We start from the raw sequence: 27184 nt of genomic DNA, 5'->3' as shown, positions 1-27184 counted from the left end.
ATGATGTTATGCACGATCATGCACTCTCTCGTGCACCTAAATTAATCATGCGTGTGATTTTTCTTCGATATGCACGGTCATGCAGTCTGCAGCATGCTCATGTCTCACCCAACCTAGCTCTCGACTGAATTTAAAAGACCTTGCACGATCATGCACTTCTGTGCATGATTGTGCAGTCAATTGTGTTGGCTACATGTGATTTTGGTGGCATCAGCATGATCATGCAGTTTTGTGCATGATCATGTCCTACCTTCACTTACTTTTATGGGTTCTTGCATGCTTATGCAACACTCCTCAACCACTTCCACACTAATCATGGATCACGACACTTCATGCGTATGCACAGGGGAGTCTTCTTAACTTTTCTTTGTATAATTAATTATTATATTATATTATGTATTATTCATTGAGGACAATGAACCATTTAAGTGTGGGGATGTGTTTTCATGAATAATAATAAAATTAGAATAAAAATTTATATTGCCTTGTCTTAAATTTAGGATATTCATGATAGTTGCATTTAAATTAGAGCATATAGTTATTTAATTTAGCATGCATTTGTTTTTGTAGATTTTTATTTTTATTAATTTATTTTCTTTTTAGTTTGCATTTGCATAATTCCATGAATGTTTGTCGACCAAGTCAATTTCCTATGATGAGTTTAATTGCATAATTTCTTGGTTAGTAGTCTTGATCATATGTGATGTCTTGCATGCTTAGAAATTGTTTGTGCGGAACTTGTAATTACACAATAATTGTTCTAGAGGCGAGATTTAGACCAGCTTATTTCTTGAGTCTTAGCTATGAGCCGAGCGTAGAATTTTGACTATTCCCTTTTGAGCTTGGAGTCTATAATTCTTAAGCGAGGGAGAGCTTTGGGGTATACATGCCTTTCAAAAAAAAAAAAAAAAAAAAGATACATGTATTAGCAATAAAGTTCACGGGAAAAAAAAACTGGTGGTATAATTAACTAGGTTGGGCTCATTAATACTCGAGTAATTAAGTCTGAAGGGACTTTGTGCCTAGTAACCTAAAGCCTTTCATGGTTTGGGATTACTGACCCAACACTCGCTAAATGGGTATTAGTGCATAAATCTTTTGGGATCTCAACCATTGCACGGTCAAATAAGCCACCTAAACCGCATGTGAACAATTTGGTTGGTGAAGTCTTATGGTGGTCGTAACTCATTTACACTGAGAAGCGTCCTGACCTTAGACCGAGCATGTACACACCAAATAATAGATATTGAAAAAAAAAAGAGAAAAAAAGAGAAGCATATATAGGAGAGGCATGGAAGTTCCTTGGTGACCCTAAACTGTAGTTGGCTCTAATGTAACGAAATGTTTAAGCATTATTCTGATTAACGACTCATGGTTAAGATTCTGTTGAACTTTGTTGGTCTCTATTTCGTTTCATTAGAGAGCATGTTGAGCACACACGATGCACTCCGTACTTGCAGTGAAAGAGTTGCATGACTAATATGTGTGATAGATGAAATCCTTGATTGTTGCATCTTCTGAGGATTATATGTCGACAAGGTTGATAATTTCATGGATGGAATCTATGCATATTCATTTAGCTTGCATTCATATTAGCTGCATTCTTGAGACTAGGCAGAAAAAAATGAATTTTGTGGGTACATTCGTTATAGGCCCTCACGAGACCTTACTCGTCCACTAGGGCTGCCTAGGGGTTTAAAGGGCTTGTTGCATATGCCAAATGCAACCGTGATCACCTACGGAAGTGGTATATCTATTAAGTGTTAGTTTTATTTATTTTATTTGCCCGAGGACGTGCAAAACACTAAGTGTGGGGATATTTGATAGAGCATATATTTATATATGCTTTTATATGATTTTATTCCCATAATTTTAGTATTTTGTAAATAATCGGGTTATTACTAATTGATTTTAAGTGTTTAATGGCAGGAAAATAAATATTCCTAAAGTTGGATTAAATCAAACTTATTTGGGCTTAATCAGATAGAAATTCGGATTTTATGGATAGACTGCAAAACAAATCTTGTTTGGGCCATAACTTGAGTTCTGGACATCAGAATTGGGCGATTCAACAGCCCACACGAAGATATCGGAATTTTCTACAAGTTTAAAGGGGTCCAGATGTCAATATCCAACTGGAGCAGCCCAGAATCAGGCCTGAAAGTCAGCCTGCGAATTTCTTTTCAGAATCCAATTTATTTTAGAAGACCGGATTTGTTTTCCAAGAAGCCCATTAAAAACACTATTATTATTAGGGTTTAGATTATTAGGGATATGGGAGATTATTTTGTATCGAGAAAGAGAGAAACACTTGTAGAGGGAGATAGAGCAAAGGATTGAAGGGATTCATCCGGTGTTTTAAGGAGCTCTTAAAGTTGTATTCTTCTACACTTGACTCTTGTACTCATGGTTTGGTTTACTCATACATATACAGTTTCTTATTCAATTATGAGTAACTAATCCCCTAATCCGGGGATTGGGAAGTATTCGTTGGTTTAATATGTTTGTCTGATAATGTTGTGATTCTTCTTGCTTTTGCTAATCTATCATTGAGCGCTTAACACAATTAGAGGAGTCATGAACCTTTAATTGTATTCATAGGAGTTATAATGAATCGGGAGAGGATTTGTAATTCTAGTACATGATATGATGGACATAATTCAGTTATTGAATCGGGAGATTAATATGCGAGTTATGAAACTATAAATTCTTGGGTATCAATAGTTTATGGCTTATATTTTGATTGATTATGGGAGTGGCGTTCAAGATATAGTTGTAGGCAATATATTGTATCTTGGGAGAGAACAATATAAGCATTAGAAGAATTGTTTTTAGCAAAGTGGGAGAACAAGATATCACATATTAGACATTCATGAAACCAATTGAAGAACCCCTGTTCCTGGATTGTTTTCTCCATCGATAAATCTTAGATTTTAATTGCTTAGTAGTATAATTTAGTTAGTAACAAAACACCCAATTATTCTTCTACACTTCTAGATTTAAGGAATAATATACTTGACTTGATATTGAATTTAGTCCTTCCCTGTGAACGATACTCATAGAAATACTCATCAACAAATTGCCAAAGTGTTCTTTGCTGAACGGTGGGATTTTAATGCTACTAATCTTTTGTGTACTCATTTTTAAGGATTTAAAGTGAATAGTGTTTGGATGAGATTTGGATTACTGAAAGAAAAATATTTTAAATTAGAATTAATTTTTGGAATAAAATTAATTCGAATAAAAAATATTTGAAACGTTACAGAGTGTGTATAGGATCTAATACGGTGTATTCGTACTAACCGCTCTGATGCCAATTGTTGGGTCCAGATACGATTGTAGAAGGGGGGGTTGAATACAATCGATACCAAATAATCGCGGAAGTGAATCTGATTGGAATATGACTTGTTAATCAGATTATAATTAATTAATATAACAATGTTTTAAGTCGTTATATAATTAATATGGTTCAGTTTTAATGTCCACTAAAGTTCGTGGAATAAATTCGACTGGGTATATTCTAGATTTAGTGATTAAAACAACCGGGTTATCAAAGCACAGAAAACTGTGGATATAACGATCAAGCAAGTTACGAACAACTTGAAAGCTTTACAAATGCTTTGATTTACAAAGTGATGAACATTTGAAATGAAGAATGGAGTGCCATATATATAGGCAACCATTTGTACTTGTAAGACAATCACTAGACAAGACAATTACAAGCTTGGAAAGACAAATACAAAGAAGGTATGACAATCCAAGGCAAGGAAAGACAAACACATGGCAGAAAGACAATCTGGAATTGTCTGGGCAGCATTAAGAAATCGGTAAGACAAATAAATTGTCTTGGCAGTGGCTTGAAGAAACGGCAAGACAATTGGATTGTCTTGGCTGTGGCTTCAGTGCTTCGGTAAGACAATCCAGGATTGTCTTGTTGTGGCTATTTTCTATACAGTAAGACAATTTGAGTAGATTGTCTTGGCAGCAAATGGTTCCACACGGCAAGACAATCATATTGTCTTGCCGATTACCTTTAACATTTGGTAAGACAACCAAATTGTCTTGCTGAGCTTGAGAAGATAATTTGAATGTAATTTGTAGTTTATATTTAATTAGAAAATTATTCACTTGATTAAGTTAATCATATAAATTCATAAATTAAATTAATTCGAGAGTGAATTAATTTAATAAATAAATTACATAATTATTATAATTATTTGAGAAGTGAAATAATAATCTATTAAATATTTAATCACCCAATCTTCAGTAAAACTGCATCATGTCTTCTTTAAACTTTAATAACTTCTTCTTGATTTGTCGATCGATCGAACTACCACTTCTGCTTGACTTCAAATATTTAATTTGAAAAACTGATACACATATGTACTGTCTGGTTCATCTGTATCTAGTTAAATCAAATATTCTTCGTGAAATAAACAATAAGAATTTGGTTTGTTCGTCGAGTCTTCGTCTTGTAAGTACTTCTTCATTAAATGTAATCTTCTGAATAAATAAAGTATAGAAACTTTATACCTTCTGAACTTCTGGACGTGCCACAAAAGATTATTTGTCCACTGAGGCTTGAACATATTAATGAACTTCTTTCAGTGGTGTGCAGCAGCATCCTGGAATTCTTCTGATATATAATTCCCATAAGTCATTTGACGTTCTTCGTACGGATTCCGATGACTTGCTATTTACTGAGCTTTCTTATCTTAGTTGAGTTGTACCTCTTTAAATACAAATAGGCTGAACATATGCCTTTCAATCATGATGCTATTTGGGTAATTGTAAATAGGTTGACAAAATCTGCACATTTTTTTCCCTATTAGTGAAAAGTATACCATGGAGAGATTGGTAAAGTTGTATATGAATGAAGTTATGGAGTGCCAGTTTTAATTGTTTCAGATAGTGATGCAAGATTTACTTCAAGATTTTGGCAAGCTTTTCAAGAATGTTTCGGGACTAAGCTCAATTGGAGTACTACATATCACCCGCAAACAGATGGGCAAAGTGAAAGAACAATACAAACCATAGAAGATATGTTAAGAGCTTATTCTTTGGATTTTAAAGGAAGCTGGGATGATCACTTACCTTTAGTGGAGTTTGCTTACAACAATAGCTATCATTCTAGCATAGGAATGGCCCCTTATGAGGCGTTATATGGCAGAAAGTGTAGATCACCTCTTGTTTGGGATGAGGTTGGAGAGAAACAAATATTGGGACCCGAATTAGTCCAACAAACCACCCAGTCAATCGAAAAGATACGTAAAAGATTAGTTGCAGCTTAAGATAGAAAAAAATATATGTGGACTTGGAAAGAAAAGAGAAAACATTTGAAGTTGGGAAAAAAGTACTTTTGAAAGTATCGCCTTGGAAAGGAATAGTCAGGTTTCGAAAGAGAAGCAAGTTGAATCCTAGATATATCGGACCATTTGAGATATTAAGGAAAGTTGGAGCTGTGTCTTATCAACTAGCTTTACCTCCGGACCTACAACACATTCATGATGTATTTCATGTATCTCTTTTGAAAGCTTACAAGACCGATGATCGTCATGTTCTAAATTATGAGCCAATAAACCTCCAGTCTGATTTAACATATGAAGAGAAGCCAGTAGAGATTGTGGATTCAAAATTTCAAGAATTAAGAAATAAGAAAGTGAAATTGGTTAAAGTAATTTGGCGAAATCAAGCTATAGAAGAAGACACGTGGGAATTGGAAGAAGTAATGAAAGAGAAGTATCCAGAGTTGTTTCAGCATCAAATATGATTCCGAGGTCGGAATCCTTTAAAGGAGGGAAGGATGTAACAACCCCGAAATTTCAAGTACGTAAGGAAATTAATTATTTAATTTATACGGTTAAATTTATTATTGAAATAATTATGAATTTATTGTTAATAAATTATTGGTACGTAAAATAATTAAGGGTGGTACGAGTCTAGATTATATTGGCCAGCATATTAAATTCTGGTTATGTAAATTAGTTGGTAGATGTATAGTTGTGTTGAAATCGAGAGATTATAAATATTGCGGGTTAGCTAAAATAAATATTTCGTCATAATTATTAAAATTAAAATTATTTAGAAAAGTATTAGAATAATTATTTAATTAATTATTCTAGTATTCTTACAATCTTAAAAGATAAAATTTTAATATTTAGATAGGAATCGTTAAATGAGTCGGGACTGAAATATTGGTAAATAAACGAAATGGGAGTGATTAAAACGAGATGTAACTACGGTGTAGAGTAACTAATAAAATATAATAATATTATAATATATAAAGATAAGCATCGAAACCCGTGCAAATTTTGGTGCCCAACTTTCTGTGTGTGATGCCGAAGCAATTTTAATTAAGGCTAATCAAGGTTTAAGCAAGATAAGGACCACTATAAAAGCTCAAAATTTAATCAATTTCATTTTTACTAAAAACAAATATAACAGAGCTCTAGAGGACACTTTAGGAAGAAAAGCTTTGTTGCATAAGGAGCTATAAATAAGGTATTAATCTGTGAATCACCTCTCCTTTCTTAAACGAAATAATTGATTACATAAACAAGTGTAATGATGAAGCTTATCTTGTGGACCTTGTTTTACCCTTTTAATAAATTGAGGCTCAGCATATAAGTATATACAAATATGTATATAATCATCTTCTTTGGGGTTTAGTTTCTCTTCAAACAAATTGGTAAATAATGATTGATGGTTTAGTAATTTGTTGGATATTGGAGTTGAGGGAGGACAACCGACAGGTGAAGCCAGAGCTCAAGATGGCGATGTCGGCGGAGCTCGCAACGGCAGTGAAAAAGGGTAGAAAACGGCGAGGTAAGGATGGGGGGGATAGCGAATGATGGGTGTGTAAGTTCGGTATGTTGTGTGCATGTACTGAGTTGTGTTGGATGGTGGAGAGAGAGAGAGAGAGAGAGAGAGAGAGACACGAGGAAGGACATAAGCGGGGGAAGGAGGGCGCCGGAGCCTTCACCGGCCAGCGGCAGCGGTGGTAGAGAAAGGAGAGAGAGAGGAGAGATGGAGGGAGAGGAAGGTGAGATGTAGATGATGAAGGCAGAAGGGTAATTTCATAATTGAGGGTAATTATTAATTAAATTGTTAAAAATTAGGAATTAAATTATGAATTTTAGATTTGAGTTTTTAATAAAAAGATTGGGAGAGGTTAATCACGTTGATTAATATAATAAAGGATTAAAATATTTGAGAAGAGAGTAATGAGAAATTTTTAAAACAACTGGAATATAGTAATAATACGAAATTATTACGTTGAGATAATAAGTAAAGAAAGAGATTTGATTTATGACATTATTATAATAAATAAGGAAAATGGAGTAATATTGTAAAGGAATGAATTAGAGAGAGAAGGATTTTGATATAAATCCTAAATCGATAGATTTGGGAATTCTTTTAAATATATATATATATATATATATATATATATATATATAATAAATTCAAAGAGTTAAGTTGGTAATTAATTACGGTTGATTTAATCAGAAAATGTCAATGATTAAATTAGAAAAGTGAGACATTGAAGATCGCTAATCATAAAAGGTGAGACATAAAGAAGTGAACATTTTAAGAATTATGAAACATTTAGTTGGCTACTTGTTGAGAACAAAACTTATATTATTAGAATGAGAATTAATCACAGCGGATAATGAGCTGAATATTTAGACTTATAAAATAAAAGGTTATTTATTCTTTTGAAACCTATATTTCGCGGATTAAAGGATTATTTATGTAAATCACTAGAAACAGAAAAAAGAGCGGATGAAGTAAATATCATTAAATAATTATATTTCAATGGATTCTTCGAGATTATTATTTTGAGATGAATATTACTGAATGTTATTATTCTGTGACGTAGAATATTTTTAGCCGGAAAGGACGAAGAATGATTATTCAATTTAAATTCAGAAATTTTATTGCGGAAGAGACCAGGCAAGTTCACTATCCCTGTCTTGACTTGAAGTTTTCGTGCTTATTTCATAATTTTGTGAAAAGAGTTGATTGTGAAGATATTACATTTCGTACCATTGTGAATCGAGAAGATATCTAAGTTTTATTTGAAAGCTTTAAAAATATTGTTCGTATATTACTTTCTATAATTCGAGCCCTCCCATTGTTCGGGAATGAGCTGATCCCATAACGATAATATTTTGAATCTTCGAAACTTGAGGTAAATACATTGCAACGATGATCTTAATTTACTCCTTTTGGAGATCATCTTATTCATTGCAATCAAGTTTTTTTTAATTATCTTTCATTTCTAACTTCGGATAATCATTGTTATGACGAAAGGCTGCATTGTTCGCACTTCTTTGATAGAGATGAGTAGTGATGATTGAGAAGTGTTGTTTGGGAAAATTTCCTTGTACTCGGAGGAATCTGTTCAAGCAGGTCAACACGAATTTATTAAATTCATGGTAGAGTTGAAATTTGCTATCTGGTAAGGCAGATAGTAGGGTTTCAGTGTTAAACCCTGATGCTAGCAAAGAGAGTGTTGGTGTGTCTTCAGTGGTTACGATCAGACCACTAGGACTACACAGGAGAATGGTATTCACGAAATGATGCTGATCGAGCCATGTAGTGTTATCGAGAGGTGGAAGACTAGCATTTCCTTTACTTGAAATTGTGTTGTCATTTGATGGTAACTGTTTTGTTACTTTGACTTGAATTGTCTTCTATGCTATATTCGCATATCCCGTTAAATTGTTGTTTTGTGCTATGTGGACTTGCTGAGCAATTAGTTGCTCATTCTTGCATCTACTTTATTCCTTTTGAGAAGTAAAGAGTGAGTAGGGCACAACTCAAGAGAACCGCCCGGAAACGGGTTTTGGCAAGGGAAAGGAGAAGGCACATCACATGAGCTGAAGCTACTCTGCAACACCGTTTGATTATACCATCTATATTTATTATAATAGTCTGTAATCAAACTTGTTACTATGAAATCAAGTTAGACATGCTAGTAATGTTGTAAGATGATCGACCCTGGACTTGTGGGGCGTGTATTGTACTTGTATAATATTAATATAATGCAAGTATTCTTTTGAGCCAGATGTTTAGTGACGGACCAGATCTGCGGGATGCGGATCTGGGGGCGTCACAATTATAGAGATTTGTTGGTAAAATTTCAATGTCATATCAATGTTGAAATTTGTGCTCATCCACGTAGCCTCAAATATCTCTTCAAGTATTGCCTCGAAGGCCATGACCGTGCCACCGTGGAAATAAGGGGGAAGAAGCGCAGATCCAACCTCGATAATGAACTAGAGCAACCTGAAGATGAAATCCAATCATTTTTCGACGGAAGATACATATGTGGGTATGAAGCCGCATACCGAATTTTCGATTTTAGCATCCACTACAGATCTCTTGCTGTTCAAAGGCTTTCATTCCATCTAGAAGGGGATAAATCTTGCACGTTTCGTTCCAATAAACCATTACAAAAAGTTGCTGCCCGAGAAAAATATAGACACACTCAGTTGGAGGCTTTCTTCATCCTTAATTCAGATGATCCTAATTCTAGGCAGTATTTATATGACGAAATTCCACAACATTATATCTGGAACGATATAGATAGGATTTGGACTATGAGAAAGAGGGGTAAAAAATTGGTAGACTTTCTTACACACACCATAGTTCCGGTAAATTGTGGTATTTGCGTCTTCTTCTCACAAAAGTTCGTGGTCCAACAACTTTCCAAGCTTTGCGGACTGTTAAAGGGAAGAAATTTCAGACCTTTCATGAAGCGTGCAAGGTTTATGGACTATTGGATGATGACAACGAATGGGATCAGGTGCTTAAAGAATGTTCAGCTTTAGGATTCCCACATCAAATTCGGCAATTATTTGTACACATAATGGTAAACTGTAAAGTGAATGATCTTAATAATTTGTGGATTAAACATTGGAGTAGTATGGTTGATGACATTTTGATAACTCAAAGAAGATTGACTGGGAATCCATTACTCATACTATATGAGAAGCAACAACAGTTTCATGCCCTTGCAGGTTCTAACCTTTATTCCTTTTATTCCCATATTCATTTGCAGTCATAAATTTGTCTGTGTAATTAATATACATAATTTGATGTTGATTTTTCTGTTTCCATCGGCAGAGATTCATACACTTCTGAAGAGCATTGAGAAATCAATCAAAGAGTACACCAAAATGCCTCAACCTCCTAACAGCTATCTAGACTGTAGTGTCAACAATTTGATTATCGAGGAAACAAGTTACGACATTACAGGAAATGGATAAGGAGTACAACCAACTCATATCTTCGTGTAATAAAGAGCAACTTGTAGTCTATATAGCTGTTATGAAGTCAATTGAGAAGAAAGAGGGATGAATAATTTTTTTTTTATGGAAGCGGAAGATGTGGAAAAACATACTTATGGAGAACAATTATTTCTAAGATCAGATCTCAAAAGTTGATTGTTCTTCTACTAGCCTCATCGGGGATAGCTGCAACACTTATGCCAGGAGGACGGACTGCCCATTCACGGTTTAAAATTCCAATCGTCCTTGATGAGTAGTCAATGTGTTCTATTTCTCATTCATTAGATATTGTTGAATTAATTAATTAAGCGCACAACGCTTATTATTTGGGATGAGGCACCAATGCAGCATCGATATTCATTCGAGTGTCTTGATCGTTCTCTTAGAGACATTATGAAAGCTGTGGATCCTACAAAATATCGACTGCCTTTTGGTGGCATTACAATTATTCTAGGTGGCGACTTCCGCCAAATTCTTCCAGTTATCCCGCTAGCACCAAGGGGTGAAATAGTAGCTGCATCAATCACAAGATCAAAGCTCTGGAGAATTGCCACTGTTTTTAAACTCCTACACAATATGCGTTTGAACAAAGGAAAAATATGCTTTTGAAAAATGGGTTTTGGACATTGGAGATGGGAAGATTGGCCCTCCAACTAAGCCAGGGGTGGAATACGGTGAAGATGACATTATTATGCTAGAACTTTTTTGTAATCTTAATTGTGATAATACAATCGAGTCAATGATGAAAACAACCTTCCCATCTTTTGCAGAAAAATATTAGGACCCCGATTACTTAAGTGATAGAGCTACTCACACCGACTAATGTCATAGTCGGTCATGTCAATAGCCTCATTGTGGATAACATATTTGGACAAATGTCTTCTTTCTTTAGCATTGACACAGCTGAGGATTATCCAGGAACTGCAAAAGAACAGATGGCATTCTTCCCGCCAGAATACCTCAACGCTTTAAACATTCCAAGTATGCCTCTCCATGATTTGAAGCTCAAAGTTGGTGTAGTGGTTATGTTCATGCGTAACTTGAATCAGACATTAGGACTGTGTAAGGGGAATAGAATGGTGGTTACGCTTTGTCTTCAATTTTGTGTTTGTTGTGAAGTAATTACTGGACAATACAAAGGGACAAGGCATTTCATTCCAAGAATGGAATTGTGTCCCACAGAAACACGTCTACCATTCAAGCTTTGTAGGAAGCAAATGCCTTTGCGGATTTGTTACGCGATGACAATCAACAAAGCGCATGGACAGTCTCTTGAGAATGTTGCAGTTAATTTTATAAAAGGAGTTTTCTCGCATGATCAGTACTATGTAGCAGTCAGCCCAGTAACTTCGCCGGAAGGTCTCAAATGTTTCATTGATGATGAAAAGGGAAAAAGCACAAACATCACTCAAAATGTAGTGTAAAAGGAAGTGTTTTACAACTTACCAAGAGATTAAAATCTCTCAGATTGACTTTGTAACATCTGTTTGAGTACTGTTTGGAACTTCATTCAATATGTATTAGTATTTTCTAAGCTTATGTTCTCCTCATTTTGGAACTATATATTCTATATATGAATGTGATTCCCGCCGTAAAATAGACATGGAAAACTCATCATCTTTATGGAGAGATTTATAAAACACTATGTACTAAAGTTTCACTTGATTAATAATCTGACAATCTCATTTTCCCACATATAAATCATCCTCTAAACATAGATACAATTGAACTAGGAGAAATACGTCCACTTGCATAAACTAATAACTATCTAACTGGGTGATGACTTGTACTATAAAAATATTAAACAAATAAAACAAGTACAATAATTGAGTTGTTAGTAAAGAAAGGTGTTTTCATTCCCAGATCCAGCCCTCGCCGAGTTTAACCTAAAAATTTCTCTACATTTAGTTCAACAACAAGGTGTCCTCTTTATTTGCTTTGATTCCCCTTAACTGCTCTGTTTCTCATGCCTCAGGTTTAATGATACTTTCTTCATATAGTTTTCTCTAATTTGCATCTTAAAATGGATAAGGCGCTCTACAGCTTTGATTATGTTCAGGAACTTAAAGACTCGAGAACTGATTGAAAACTCAGAGTTAAGTCTCAGACAATTTGGAAGGGCATTACCAAAAAAAAAATGAATTTAGAGGTTACAATATTATATTCTTCGAAGACTATGTAAGTTAACTTATCTGGTAAATGAATTCTTCAGTCCTTTTGCACAGCAAATTAATTACATCAATCTTTAACGATTGTAGAGTACCATGATTCATGCTTTCATCACATCTCAATAGTGCCTCAGTTTGAAGAGAATCTTATTGAAGGGCAGATATACGTTATCGAAAATTTTAAAGTCCTGTTATATAATGGAGATGAGACAAATAGAGCAATTAGGACAGACAAACATATTTATTTCACAAGTGAGACAATGATGGTGAAGTAAACAGTTATAGGATTAAAATTCCCATACCATAGCTTTGATTTCAAAAGCTTAGATGAAATGGAAGTAATGAAGAAGGACAACATATTTTTAATGGGTAATACTACTAAAATTAATGTAAATAATATGTTTACAGACATACATTTTACTGAATGAAAGCATATAAGCATATTATATTATATTCAATATAGATGTGGTGGCTGTCATTGAGGCTTCAATTTAGACGTGGTGGCTATCACTGAGGCTGTCCAACCCAAAGCTGTTTACACAAAGGAGGATGTACAAAGATCTCATGTCCCTTTTACAATTACAGATCAGATGTAAACCATTTGCTTATTCCAATTAATAAGTCTTTCATGCTATAAAGTGATAATGAAAACAATTGTTTTCTTTTTAAAATAAATGTAGGACCAGAAAGAATGTCACTTTCTTCAATGAGTTTGGTGATGCTTTTCTGGAAGCTTATGAGAAGATTAAAGATCAAATAGTTGTTATTGTCATAACATGTGCCAAAGTTACTGAATGGAAAGGTATATTCCATTCAACAGACTATTGTTCAAGTTTTCAGAAAACAAATTAACATTTATATCTCTCATTAGATGTTGTCTACCTGTCCAATTTCCCTGCAACAAGATTTTACTTGAATCTGAACCACTATGCAGTGAACAACATGGCCGACAGGTTTCCTCTTCAAAATCAACTTTTAATTACTTAAACATTTATATCGGATTATATTTTGCCATGTGCAATATTTATTTTAGATATGCAAATCCCAATTTCTATGTCATGGACATGGATGATGAAGATGATAGTTTAGAGGTCCCAGCAATAAAGATTAAGAAACTAAGAGACCTTAATGAAATATTTATCCAGGTAAAATACTCAAAAATCTATCTACAGATTTGTTCCAGTTTATAAGTGGGAATGAATATTTATCTCTCTGTACAGAAGAAAGTGTCATGCCAAGTTACCTTAAAAAAGTTTGATGAAAAAATGAATTGGTTTTCACCATATTGTATACAATGTGAGAAGGATTTGGAATTGGTGGATGGAACTATAAGTGTTGTGGAAGAAACTACCCCTATCCTGACAAAAGGTTAATGTCTCGCTTATTCCAATTATTTTAATAAATAATGATATTAACACATATTTTGTATAGGTTTCGATTGTTTGGTATCTACTGTGATGATAGTGGCACTGTTCCTGTCGTCTGGCCTGCTGAGGAGGTTTGTCGTCTCATAAAGAAAATAGTTTATGATGTTGATGCGGATGAAACTTAGGTAAAATAATTTCCCCACAACTAAAAGTTTTAATATATACATTTTGCGAGCTATAATGTACATGGGGTTTAACAGGGTGATGTTCAAAACAAAATCCTGGATATACTGCGAGGCTTGGAGAAAAAGGCTTATTGTATTGACATCATTCTCACATAAGAGAATTTGAAGGAAGGTTCCAAGGTCTATCATGCTTCGCATATTTCTACACCACTGGAAATGACCGACAACCATGATCCAACACCGAATATGGCTGTTAGGAAGGAACACACTGAGATTACTATGTAAGCAAATGTGTCCTATTTAATTTAACTTGAACTTTAATGAAATTACTAATGTCACAAACTATTCACCCACAGGACATCAGTAAAGCGCCGATCTCTAACGTTAATAGCCCTGCAATTGAGAAATCAACCAACAAGAGCAAGTCAAGGATGCCAACTGAAATGATTGAACCAACGATTACAAATGCTGACTTGAAGGAACTTGCTGTTACGAAGGACAACACTGAAATGTAAGCGAATGTTACTTAGTGAATGTTATGGCAAATTGAATTATATTAAGATTAACACACACTATTTTGCAACACATAAGTCAGGCACCAATAACAAACATTAACACACCTTCAACTGAGAAGTCAGCCAACAAGAGGCAATCAAGGATGCCAATTAAAATGGTTGAACCACCAGTTACAAATAATAACGTGGAGAATGTGGCTGTTACGAAGCACCACTCTGAGATTACCAATGTAAGCCATTGTTCCCTGTTTAATAAATTATAGGTTCTCACAAATGCCTTCCCAACAGGATATGATTAACGCGCCGGTGTCTAACATTAACAGCCATGCAAGTAAGAAAACAACCAACTAGAACAAATCAAAGATGCCAACAGAAATGGTTCAACCACCGATAAAAAAAAAAGCAAATTTGAAGAGTGTTAAGCTAGAAAAGGTCAGTGCATTATTACAATTATCACATATGCAGACAGATTAAATTCATTTTCTTTTAATAAGTCCAATATCCTCCTTTACATCTTATTGTAGATAAAAACCTGATAAGTCCACTCTTCGGGAACCTCCTTCAAGGAACTTTTGTACATTATAACACAATGTGTATTAATTACTCAGCTATATTTTGGATATTTCTGTTTGCGGACGCTGGAAATTTAAGAACATTTATGTAATCTATATATTCACGAGGTTATTTTGTTTGGAAACAAGCACTGATTGTTTAAGTAGTTAAATGACCAAGTTTTATGTTGATCTAATCAAACGTAAATCTCATTAAAATATACATTGTCAACGTATTGATACCAACAAGGGCTGTCCGATTTTAGATAATTGAAAATAAATATGAAAGTTTAATGAATATTAATAAAGACAAAATATAGTAACTTCACTGACAAGTACACCCACCCACGAGTACATAATTTATTACTACCCCCAACTACTTTTTCATCATCTCATACACTCTTCTCCTACATTGTGCTCTACTCATTAACAGGCAAATAATATCAACAAATATGTTTGAATCCTGAGAAATGTTAAAAGTTCTAGAGCTGATTGGAAGGTGAAAGTTAGAGTAATCAGACAATGGAAAAGTTCCACTAACACCGGTGTTGTTTTCAAAGGATACAATTTACTCTTGCTGGATGCCAAGGTAATAACTCAACTTTTAAACATTTTTGCACCAGCAACACCATGTACATTTCGGCTGTTTGCCAACAAATTGAATATTACCCATCACAGAAATGTACGATGCATGCATTCGTACCAGAATCCCTCACTGACAAAATGACTAGAATTATAGAAGAGGGCAAGATTTATCTCATTAAGAATTTCACTGTCAAAGACTATACAGAGACGGACAAGTACAGAGTTGTTCACATGGATAGGCAAATTGTATTCACTACTGAGACAAAAGTAAAAGAACTGGATGAGACAGATATCTTCATTTCTAACAACAGTTTTGATTTGTTTGAGTACTTAGATCTAAAAGAACAAGCTCAGCAGATGACCTATCTCATAGGGAATCGACTAACACTACACTTTCATTCTTCAAAAAAAAATACTACACTTTCAGAGACGTAGTTGCCTAAAATAATTAGAGGTTCCTAACAAGCCACCAAAATGTAGATATTATTGGCATTGTTTAGAAAAAGGGGAATATTAGACGAATCCTAGGCAAAAAAGTGAGGATAAGCTTTAAATTTCACTGATGGCATACTCCTAACAAGGAAATATGTCAATTTCACTTCCCAAATATTTTGTTTTAGATTCTAATTGCTTTGAAACAACGGTATTTTTTTAACGAGGAAAAATGTCAATGTCACTTTCTAGAATGATTTCGCTGAAGATTTTGAACAAGCTATGTCACAAGAAGTACACGAGCCAGTCATAATAATTATTGCCAGTGCCAAAGTCAGTCTATGGCAAGGTGAGACATAATCCAACTACATTAATAAAACTTATTGCATTCTTTGAAGTTGTCCAGTAACAAACATTTGCATAAGTACATATCAAATTGATATATGTAACCACGCACCTACACGGTACTACTTGAATTAAGAACATCATAGCGTTGCAAAACTGTGGAAACTGTAAGTACTGCACTAATAATTTCCATTGGTTTACTACATAATAATAATTGTACTAATTGTAATGTGGAAAACAGCATTGAAGATCCAAACTTTACAACTATAAAAATGGGGAAATTGAAAAAAAAAATTAAGGCTTCTAACATCATAGACATCCTTTCTCTGGACAAGAATACAATCAAGTAAGAGTTATTTTTGACTCTGAATAGAGTGTAAACTACAATCCTTTCTAATATGACAACTGTATTAAACAGGAGGAGGTCATCTGTAAGGGAACCATCAAAACTGTGGAAGAGAAAACAGATTGGAAAAGGGAAATATGCACATCATGATATGGACAAATTTATACAAAGATGAAATGCAATATTGTGTAGCATGTCAGCGATTGGTTCCCTACCCATTGAAGAGGTGACAACATATCTTATAACTTCATTAAGTTACATTAATGCCAATTTCTAACTGACCTACATGCCAGGTTTCATGTATCAATTGTGGTGGCTGATTACACTGGAGAACTAAAAGCAGTACTCAGAGATCGTTAGATTAGGAATCTCATACACAAATATGTTGAAAAAGTTGAAACTGAGGTCTTTTATATATTACTAACATCTGAATGACTCACAGAAATGTCACATAATTTCAGATTTAAGAAAAATTGAATTTCTATCAGGACAATTGATTCCCTAGAGAAATCAAAGCCATTGAAGGAATGCAGTGCAGTTTAAAACTCTTTGTAACAGCAAACAACGTAGAAGAAAAGAGCTCAAAATTCCTTGCTACTCATATCATAAAAGGATTCAACACGGAAGATGAGATGACAAACTACAGAGAGACGACTGCGACAACAGAAACCTCAGCAATGGAGGTATTTTCAATTATTCACCGTATTAATATATTACACAATGATAACAATTAAGAATAATTATCTTTCTACAGGAAACTGGGACAGAGGTTCACTTGGGTGATATCTCTCATATCCAATCAAACAACTAAAAAAACAAAGGTAACTTCAAAACTTATTGTTATAAGCATCCCACTGTTTGATTTTAAGATTGTTAGAGTCAACTGTATTGCAGCTATGAAATGGGGGATACGGAACTTTGCCTCTTCCTATCAACACTTTTGTATAAGGCACCTTTTTCTGAAACTATTAAACTCGGCCTGTAATATGACTGCTTTATGTAACCTATGAAACTATTACATTTGTCCAACGGTGGATTTCACTGTTTAAACAAATATTTGGTTATTACTAATCTATGCTGAACCTTACCAACCTATAATATACATCTTGCTTACATTCCTAAGTCATCATATAAGTTAATCACATATATATTTATTTGAAGCAGTATACATAATTAAAGATTTAAACTTAAAGTTCCCTGTAGAACAGGACATTACAGAATACAAACATTAATAAACTACCAAATTGAGGAAATAAATAAAAAGGAAATGATATTAGAACTGCCTAAATTTAATTCATGATAAAGTGTACCAAATACGCCTAACATTAAGCAATTCAGAGGATATTGTTCGAAACCACAGATACACGCTTAAAAACATAGCACAAAGTTCAGATTTTACATTCATGCTCAGCCCGAAGCCTTCTCTACCACCACCGTGAAACGACGATATGACTCATCCTTTCACTTGAACCAGCAAGTGTCACCAACTACAATCAGTAATAGTTTTGTACTACACAGAAATATCCTATAACAAGAAACCATATGAGAACATAGACATTCATGCAATTTCCTACAGAATATGAAATAGATGAAGAGGATTGGGGCACTACCACTACATGACAATACTCCAACATATGAAATGGATGGACTACTACCGCAAAGAATGAAGGAGGCCTGATGGCCTGCAGCAACGCACCTACAAAGAGAAAACAAATTAAAACTCGATCTGTCCTTTGGCACAATTTGGAACATACTAATTATAGTGAAAAATGTTAATGTCCTAAAACTACCCGAACGTATCGTATAGGTATGAAACACCAACTCCACATTACGACCATCAAAACAAGTTACATCAAACTCCTTAACGTTATCAAAGGTGAAAATTAGCAACTCAAATGAATTCAAATCCTGTAAACATAGATACTACGGAATTGAACTTAAACCAATCAACATGCCATCCTGTCTAATGGGTTTCCTCTGAACTCAGCACCATTGTTAAGAAAGTATTTAAAATGAGTAGGCAAGGTAGCTGCAAACTTCCCAAGAAATGAATGTGGAGAAACCTATTATTAAAACATAACACTTAGGTCACAATTATAAAACTAACTATAAAAAAACAATTTACCACCTATGCTCTGTGAAAATAGATTAAAATGCATAATCAACACAAACTAACCACTCATCACCGAAACCGTGAGCAATATTGAGATGTTTTACAAACCTCCAACCTTCAGGCCTCACAGACACTACAAAATAACAATAATTTTGTACGTTACAATGTAGCAGAAAACCTAAATAATTAACAACCACGTCAAATAACATATTATCAGTTTTAGGAACACAATTCTGAGCAGAGTGAACAATAGCCGGATATTTGATTTCACAACAATCAACACCGATGATATAAACTTCGAAACAATCCCTTTTGGATAATTGGAAAATAAGCACTTCCCCGCCAAATAACCCAAAATCGACAAAAACATCATGCATGCCTACGAACTCACTCTCATCCCGGTCGAAAGTCAAGCGAATCTTATAAGCGTTACGGAACTTGAGCTTGAATGAATCACTAACCCGATGACAAAATCTGCTCGAAAAGTTTGATGGAATGGGCTGCCAATAAGATGTATAATTTCAGATTTTGCAAAAGATACCAGCCATGGAAACAGATATATTAAGATATAGGAAATACTTACCAGTTCATCAACCGAGCAATCTATGCAGTCAAGGTGCTTCACGAATTGAGGAACATTCAAGGAGGATGCCATATACAAGGGAGAAGAGAGAGGAAGAGGTTACACTATCAATTGCAGAGGTTACACTATAACTCATCTTTTAATAAACACCGATTGAATTACAACACGACTTACAAGATGTTTGTCCTTCAATTTTCAAAACATCTTCCTCAAAAAATGGTAACCTCTTGGACTGTTAAAAGTAGCTTTTTATCAGCCCAATAAAAGCCCGTTCATTTTGTAATAAAGGATTGTGCACAGTATTTTCACCACACTTATTCAATTCAACGAAATCTTAAACATATTGTTTTTTAAAAAAAAATACAAAATAGAACCGTGCGAAGCGGGCAGTAATCCTAGTATTAGTATTAATACTGTTAGGTCCTGGAACGATTGTAGAAGGGGGGGTTGAATACAATCGTCACTTAAAAATAATCGCGGCGGAATAAATCTGATTGGAATGTAACTTGTTAATCAGATTAAGATTAATTAATATAACAATGTTTTAAGTCGTTATATAATTAATATGGTTCGTTTTAATGTCCACTAGTTCGTAGAATAAATTTGACAGAAAGTATTCTAACTCAGTGGAACAAAACAACCGAATGATCAAAGCACAGTAAACTGTGGTTTTAACGAATAGCAAGTTTAGCACAACTTGAAAGCTTACAAGCACTTTGAACACTTTGAAATGAAGGAGAATGAGCCATATTTATAGGCAAATCTCAAGAACTAGGCAAGACAATGGTGGCAAAGACAATCTAGAGGTTGCTATGACAATTTGGCACTTTGTCTTGTTGAAAAACATAAGGTAAGACAATCATAAGCATTGTCTATAGCTTAGTAAGACAATCAGAAGCGGTAAGACAATCTCTGGGAAGCGGTAAGACAATCTGGGACACGGTAAAACAATCTTTGGGATTGTCTTACACTCCAAACGGTAAGACAATCATCCTGATTGTCTTTGGAGCCACACGGTAAGACAATCAGAATGATTGTCTTGCCAACCATGCGGTAAGACATTTGAAGGGCACGGTAAGACAATCTGTGGGATTGTCTTACCGTGTGTTGGAGGAGGGAAATGGCACGGTAAGACAATCTGTTTGATTGTCTTACCTTGTTATTTCTTCAGACAATCAAGGAAATTGTCTTTCCTTTTGATTCCAACAAGACAAATGCTTATTTCTCTTTAATTAATTAACCAATTAACATCCACTTAATTATATTAAATGCATAAATTCATAAATTAAATTAATTCGAGATAGAATTAATTTAATAAATAAATTAAACATCATATATAATTATTTTGAGAAGTGGATTAAATAATTAGATAATTAATTATCCCTTTTCTTCTTCTTCAGAGTCTTCAGTCTTCTGTAGACAATTAAGATCTTCGACTTGAGTGAACGGCCACTTTCTTTTGACGTAGAATATTTAATCAGATGAGCTGATACACAAATGTACTGTCTGGTTCATCTGTAACTAGCTCAATTAAATATTCCTTGTCATTTAAACAATTAAGCTGTGACTTGTTCGTCGATTCTTCGTCTTCTTAGTTCTTCTTCATTTGTAGACACAATAATGGAATCTTCTGAATAAATAAAGTATTGAAACTTTATACCTTCTGATCTTCTGGACGTGCAACAAAAGATTATTTGTACACTGAGGCTGGATCATATTAATGAACTTCTTCCAGTGGTTTGCAGCAGCATCCTGAAATTCTTCTGACATAAAATCTTCAATAAATCATTTGACGTTCTTCGTACGGATTCCGGATAACAGTACTTGCTATTTACTTGCTTTCTTATCAGAGTTGAGTTGATTCCTCTTAATTACAAATAGGCTTAACATATGCCTTTCAATCTCCCCCTATTTGTTTGTTAACATAACATGCAAATTATCGAGAGGATAACTCAACTAACTGATAAGACAAAGGATTAAACATTGAAAGATAAATAGCAAAAGTTTCTGGTATTCATTAAACATTTACCAGATTCAAACATAATAAGTAGATTACAAAAGGGGTGTTCATTTAGAACATATGTTACAATACCCTATATAATCTAAGTATCAACTTCTCCTTCTTCAGTATCAGAACTGTGAAGAATAGGAGTTGAAGGTTCTTCCCTGGATGGCTGAGCAGCAGTAGTGGCTTCACCACGTTTCTTCCTTTCATTAGCCAGAGCCAGTTGATGCATAACTTCCAAATCCACAGGGTCCTCCTGAAAGTCAGCAGGCTGAGTCTTTGTGACTTGCTTCATCTTCCTTGTATATTTGGAAATACCATTCCGAAGACAGTAGTCAGCTATAACTTTATCAGCATCAGCCTTCTCTTTCGAAGCGAATCCCTTGGTTCTCAGGAGAGTAGATGCAAGGATCAGTTGGTTCACAGGGTACTTGGGAAAGGACTCATCATTCAGATACAAGGTGTTTAAGACGTCGTCATTGATGAACTTCAGACAGTAAGGATTCTTGACAATCTGAGGGCTATTGAAATCAACATGTTCCATCAGCTTGTCTCGAAGGAGTTCATTCAAATTAGAGTTTCGCTTGACTTTGTTACGAAGCACCCAGAGCTCAGTTACTGTAAATGACTTTAAGAATTCAACTGAGAGTCTGAATGTCCCGTTTCTCCTTGTGTATACGATGAGTTCCCATTGATCTAGCAGATTCCTGACTGCAACAGTAATGTACCACAACTCCAGAGAAAGGGCATGCATGAATAAATCCTCATCAGGGTTTATCTCCCTTAGATCATAGATAAGAGACATGAACTTCCTGTCATCGAAGGGTTCCCTCTGAGGTCCATTGAAAATTCTGCGAGCAATGTCCCAACTCTTACCAACTTTATGCTTTACATCAAGATTCTTCTGCACACAGGCAGCATCATAGATCTTTTGCTTTTCCTTCTTGATTTCCTCTTCTGTAATGAGCTTGTCCTCCAGAAGCTTTTGAAAGTCCCTGAGCTTTCTCTTCCTAGCTTCATTTTCCATCTTGAACTTTTTCACCAACTCTTCATGTTCAAGATCTACAGCCTCCTCTTCAGTCTTGAACACATAATCTTCATCAAATGCACCATCTTCGTGATTCTGGCAGTAAGTGGCATCAAACACATCATCATCATCCATTTCCTTAGGAAAGGCATCATAATTGTCTTCCTGTTGATGCATGGGTTGCTTGCCTTTTGACTTTTCAGATTCTCTGCCAGGTGCAGAATCAGAAGTGTTGGTGTTTGTGTTCCCTTTGTTACTTTGATTGGAGCTGTTTCCTTTGTCTTCTCCTCCCTTGTCTCTATTCTCCCCCTTAGTTGAGGGATCCTCTCCGGAGGTTGGAGCTTCAGACTTGGAGTTCCTGAGAAGGTGATCCAGTTTGCTGTCGATCTCATCAAATTTAGACATGTAAAGCTGATGGTTGGATCTCATTTCGACAGTCAAACAATGAATATCAGCTTTGAGCTCATCCCTGTACGAACTGGATGGCTCCTCCTCTGCTTTCTTTTCTAAGGTGACCAGTTGTGCACCTTTCAATTTCTCATTCTCCGCAATCATCCGGGCAAGTTCAGCTTGTAACTTAGCAATTTGTTCCTCGAACAGAGATGGGTTAGTGTGTGCACTCACCTCACGTACATTCAAAGCTGTTTCACTAGCCTCACGTGCATGTGTATCCCTCAGTGTTTGCCTCACATCACTCGTTTCATTCACACTTCCAGCTGTACCTGTGTATACTACCAATGTTCCCTGAAATGGGTTCAAAGGTAGTGGAGGAACAAATTGTCCTCCGGAAGCCAGTGATGGCAAATCTACTTGCACATTGCCAAGCAGTTCCTGATCATGAAAGAAAGGGTGATCAGCAAAGTTTTCATGCATAGTAACTTGATTTTGAAAAACTGTGCTCTCAGAAAGTGTAGTAACCTGTGTATTGGCTTGATTTTGCACTAACGTGAGTGCTAGAGCAGTGCTAGACTCTGTACAGGATACCGTGGCTGGACGGTCAACTTCAATGGCTTCATTCTGTTGAGAGAATGAATCCAGAGACTGTATTGCCATATCAGTGTCCAAGCCCTTTTGGGAAGGCGAGGATGTGGCTGCAGTTGTCTCCGAGGCTTCGACTCTTTGTTTCTTTTGAGAAGACAAAGCTGCGGGTTGATCCATTAAACTACTCAAACTCCTCTTTCTGGCAACCTTCTTAACAGGTTTTGAAGTAGTGTTGGTTGAAGTGTTTGGAGAAGAGACAGTTTGTGGAAATGAATCATCAGCAGGGTTATGAACCTGTGTGTTGTCAGGTTCATTGCTGGCAGGCTGGCAAAACAAATCAAAGTTACAACCATAATCAGATATATCAACATTAAAGTTAGATGAGAAGTCAGTAAGTACCTGAGCTACCTGTAAGTTATCTCTGAATTCCTGAATATCAGGATTGATATCTGAATCTGATGGCAGTGGTTGTGAGGTTGATTGTGTTTGTGGAGAGTATTGTGGTTGAGCAGTAGGTTGTGTGGGTGCAGATGAAGATGGTTGAGCTTCGAAGAAGTCAAATGGTAGAGGCTCATCTTCATATGATGGAAACTGTCGTTGGGGGATTGGTGATTGAACTGGTGATTGGTCAGGGGATTGATCTGGTGATTGTTGTTGTTGTTGTTGATCTTGAGGTTGAGGTGGTTGTTGGAGTTGAAGTTGAGGTTGTTGATCTTGTTGCTGTTGTTGTTGATGTTGTTGTTGTTGAGCCACTTGAACTTGATAAGGAACAATTTGAGCATTGAACCTTTCCAACATAAATGGAGTAACAATGAGTGGTACTGCGTTGTACTTACTTCCTTTAGCCAGCTTGTTGATCAATTTGAGACTGGTCTGTTTGACATTGAGTCTCTCAGCATTGAAGTAGAAGTTCTTGTCGGCTTCAGTCATCTTATCATTTAACAGCAACATCAGGAATCGTGGATAAAAGCATTCAACTTTATCATTAGTTTCCACGTTCCGACTTCCAAGTGGTCCCATCTTCCTCAGAATCTCCTTCAGAATAGTTGTACCAAAATCAATCTGACGATTAAAAGCAATACATACTCCAAATACCTGCAGTATGTTGGATATGTTGTGAAAATTTCTCCTGTCAGTGGGAGAGAACACCTTAGCAAGCGTGTCGAAGAAGATCTCCCATTCTGGCTTCAGTTTTCCCTTCGTCATCTTTGACAAGTGAATTTCCCCTTGATATTGAATAGTTTCGAAGAACTGCATCAACTCAGGTTCTTCAGAAGGATTAACAAAATTAGCACGGGGGAAACCCAAAACACGATTCACATCATCAGCAGAGATTGTGATCGTCCTTCTTCCATTCACGTCACCTACCCTTATATCTCCCGTAACCCTGTGATTGTCCAGAAGGGTAGTATTTAGAGTCGTGGAGTAGAAGTCATACAAAGGTTGAATCTGTAATTCAGCTGATGCAGTGATTGCAGTACTCGCCAGACATTGTTCGTTCAGAAATTTGACCCAGGGTCTGAACCGGGCAGCAACTGCTTCAGGGTCTTGAAATCCGTTGTAGTTAGTCTCCATAATTTTGAATTTACCAACCATTTTGTTAATTAAAAGGTGAATTAAGCGAGAATTTTTCAAATAAAATAATAATTCTCAAATGTCTCGCAAATTTCACGTAATAATTAATTTAACGATTAATTAATTAATTAATAATTCGAAATAAGAATTAATTCCGAATTAAAATTTAATTAATTTAAAACGGTTGTAAATTTCAAACTCAATCCAAGGCAAAGGTTCAAATTAGTCCAAAAGTTCCAAATATCTCCAATGATTCGAGTTAATCACCAAATAACTCGAAAACCCCCAAAATATCAAGAACACCGAAAGAGGGTTTCACACTCAATACTTCAAAAACACGATTTTGATGACAGAAATTGCTTCAAATAAGTTTAACTACCCACAATCAGTCAAGAATCAGTTCGAAGAAGCCCCAAATCGCAGCACACTTGGTCGAATATCGTGAATTCTAGGTCGAAAAATCGGCAGAGTTTCGGTATGAAATCGTTCGATTATATCGATCCAAACCAGCAAGTTATTAGATACTTGAAAACTAAGTCAAGAAACAGCAAGTTTGTGATGCAAAACTTGAAAAACCGAAGTGAACAGTGCGTGTATGTATGTGTATGTATCGACTGTTGGAGAAGATGAATTGAAAAGGAGACAAGACAAACGGCTGGATTGTCTTATAGGGTTTTAAATCTCGGTAAGACAATCTAAGTGATTGTCTTGCCGAGAAGTTTAAACAGAGGCTGAAGGACACGGTAAGACAATCGAGCGGATTGTCTTGCCGTGTAGAAAGAGGCGTATGCAAGAAGCTAACACGGTAAGACAATTATCGAAATTGTCTTGCCGTGTATTAATACAGAAAATAAGAAAAGCGGTAAGACAATGATAGAAATTGTCTTGCCGCATGAAAAAAAATAAAGAAAATAAAGGAAAAATCTGGAAAAGAGCTCGGTAAGACAATCATTTAGATTGTCTTGCCGAGTTTTTCAACAGAAAAACACATAAAATAGTATAAAATTATGATTTTTGATTTATTTTAAAAGATAAAATGTTTTACACATTAAATCAAAAATCTAATATCAGAAAAATATTATAAAATACACAAATATTTTGTAAAATTCAACTTTAATCAAATATAAATACTTATGAACTTAACTTTAATTCATAAAAATGAATTAACTTAAATTCAAATATTTATGCTTAATTAATTTTGAAAAATACAAAATAAATACAAGTAATTATCTAAATGCTTAGAGAATAATACAGGGGAGTAATCAGGCACTTAGAAAATTACAAGTAAACATATAAACATGCATAATTACACAGATAATTATCAGATAATATACAGAAAATCATATAAAATCTAATAAAATACCTATAAATACATAGAAAATTCATAAAATTATATAAAAATATATAAAGCATATTAAAAATATATACAATGAGAATCATGTCATATTTAACATCCCTAGCTCACAAACCAACTTAGAGAAAGTGGATTCATCAAGTGGTTTAGTGAAGATGTCAGCGATTTGATCAGCCGTGGGCACAAAATGTAACACCACTGTACCATTCATGACATGTTCTCGAATAAAATGATACCTGATATCTATGTGCTTGGTTCTGGAATGTTGAACCGGATTGTTGGAAATGGCTATGGCACTTGTGTTGTCACAAAATATTGGAATTTTGTCGACAGAAATACCATAATCATTCAATTGGTTTCTGATCCACAGTATCTGAGCACAACAGCTTCCAGCAGCTATGTACTCAGCTTCAGCAGTAGAAGTAGACACTGAGTGCTGCTTCTTGCTGTACCAGGAAACCAACCGACGTCCTAGAAATTGACAGCTTCCAGACGTACTTTTCCTATCAATCCTGCATCCTGCATAATCAGAATCTGTATAGCCGGTTAAGTCAAAACCAGTATTCTTAGGGTACCAAATACCTAAGCCAGGTGTACCCTTAAGATATCTAAAGATTCTTTTGACAGCTATAAGATGTGATTCTTTAGGATCAGCTTGGAACCTAGCACACAAACATGTTGCAAACATAATATCTGGTCTACTAGCAGTGAGATAGAGTAAATAGCCAATCATACCTCGATAGCTTGAGATATCAAC

General features: G+C 35.2%; 1 protein-coding gene across 1 annotated transcript; it reads left to right on the top strand.

Annotated features, from left to right (window-relative positions):
- Positions 1-9098: 9098 nt before the first annotated feature.
- LOC108203451 (uncharacterized) lies at positions 9099-10274 on the top strand. Its single transcript, XM_017372386.1, has 3 exons — positions 9099-9811; positions 9931-10025; positions 10132-10274. The coding sequence occupies exons 1-3, from the start codon at positions 9099-9101 to the stop codon at positions 10272-10274; spliced, it is 951 nt and encodes a 316-aa protein (XP_017227875.1).
- Positions 10275-27184: the final 16910 nt, after the last annotated feature.

This window comes from Daucus carota, chromosome 4, assembly GCF_001625215.2.
Source record: "Daucus carota subsp. sativus chromosome 4, DH1 v3.0, whole genome shotgun sequence".
NCBI lineage: Eukaryota > Viridiplantae > Streptophyta > Magnoliopsida > Apiales > Apiaceae > Daucus > Daucus carota.
Note: the sequence above shows the minus strand (reverse complement) of the source record. Positions and strands in the feature narration are given on the sequence as shown.

Bases quoted from the DNA above. Each gene is read 5' to 3' on its own strand.
- LOC108203451 (XM_017372386.1), top strand. From the start codon at position 9,099: ATGCGGATCTGGGGGCGTCACAATTATAGAGATTTGTTGGTAAAATTT. The intron at 9,812-9,930 runs GTGCTTAAAGAA...ACATTGGAGTAG, and splicing joins ATGACAACGAATGGGATCAG to TATGGTTGATGACATTTTGA. The intron at 10,026-10,131 runs GTTCTAACCTTT...TTCCATCGGCAG, and splicing joins ACAGTTTCATGCCCTTGCAG to AGATTCATACACTTCTGAAG.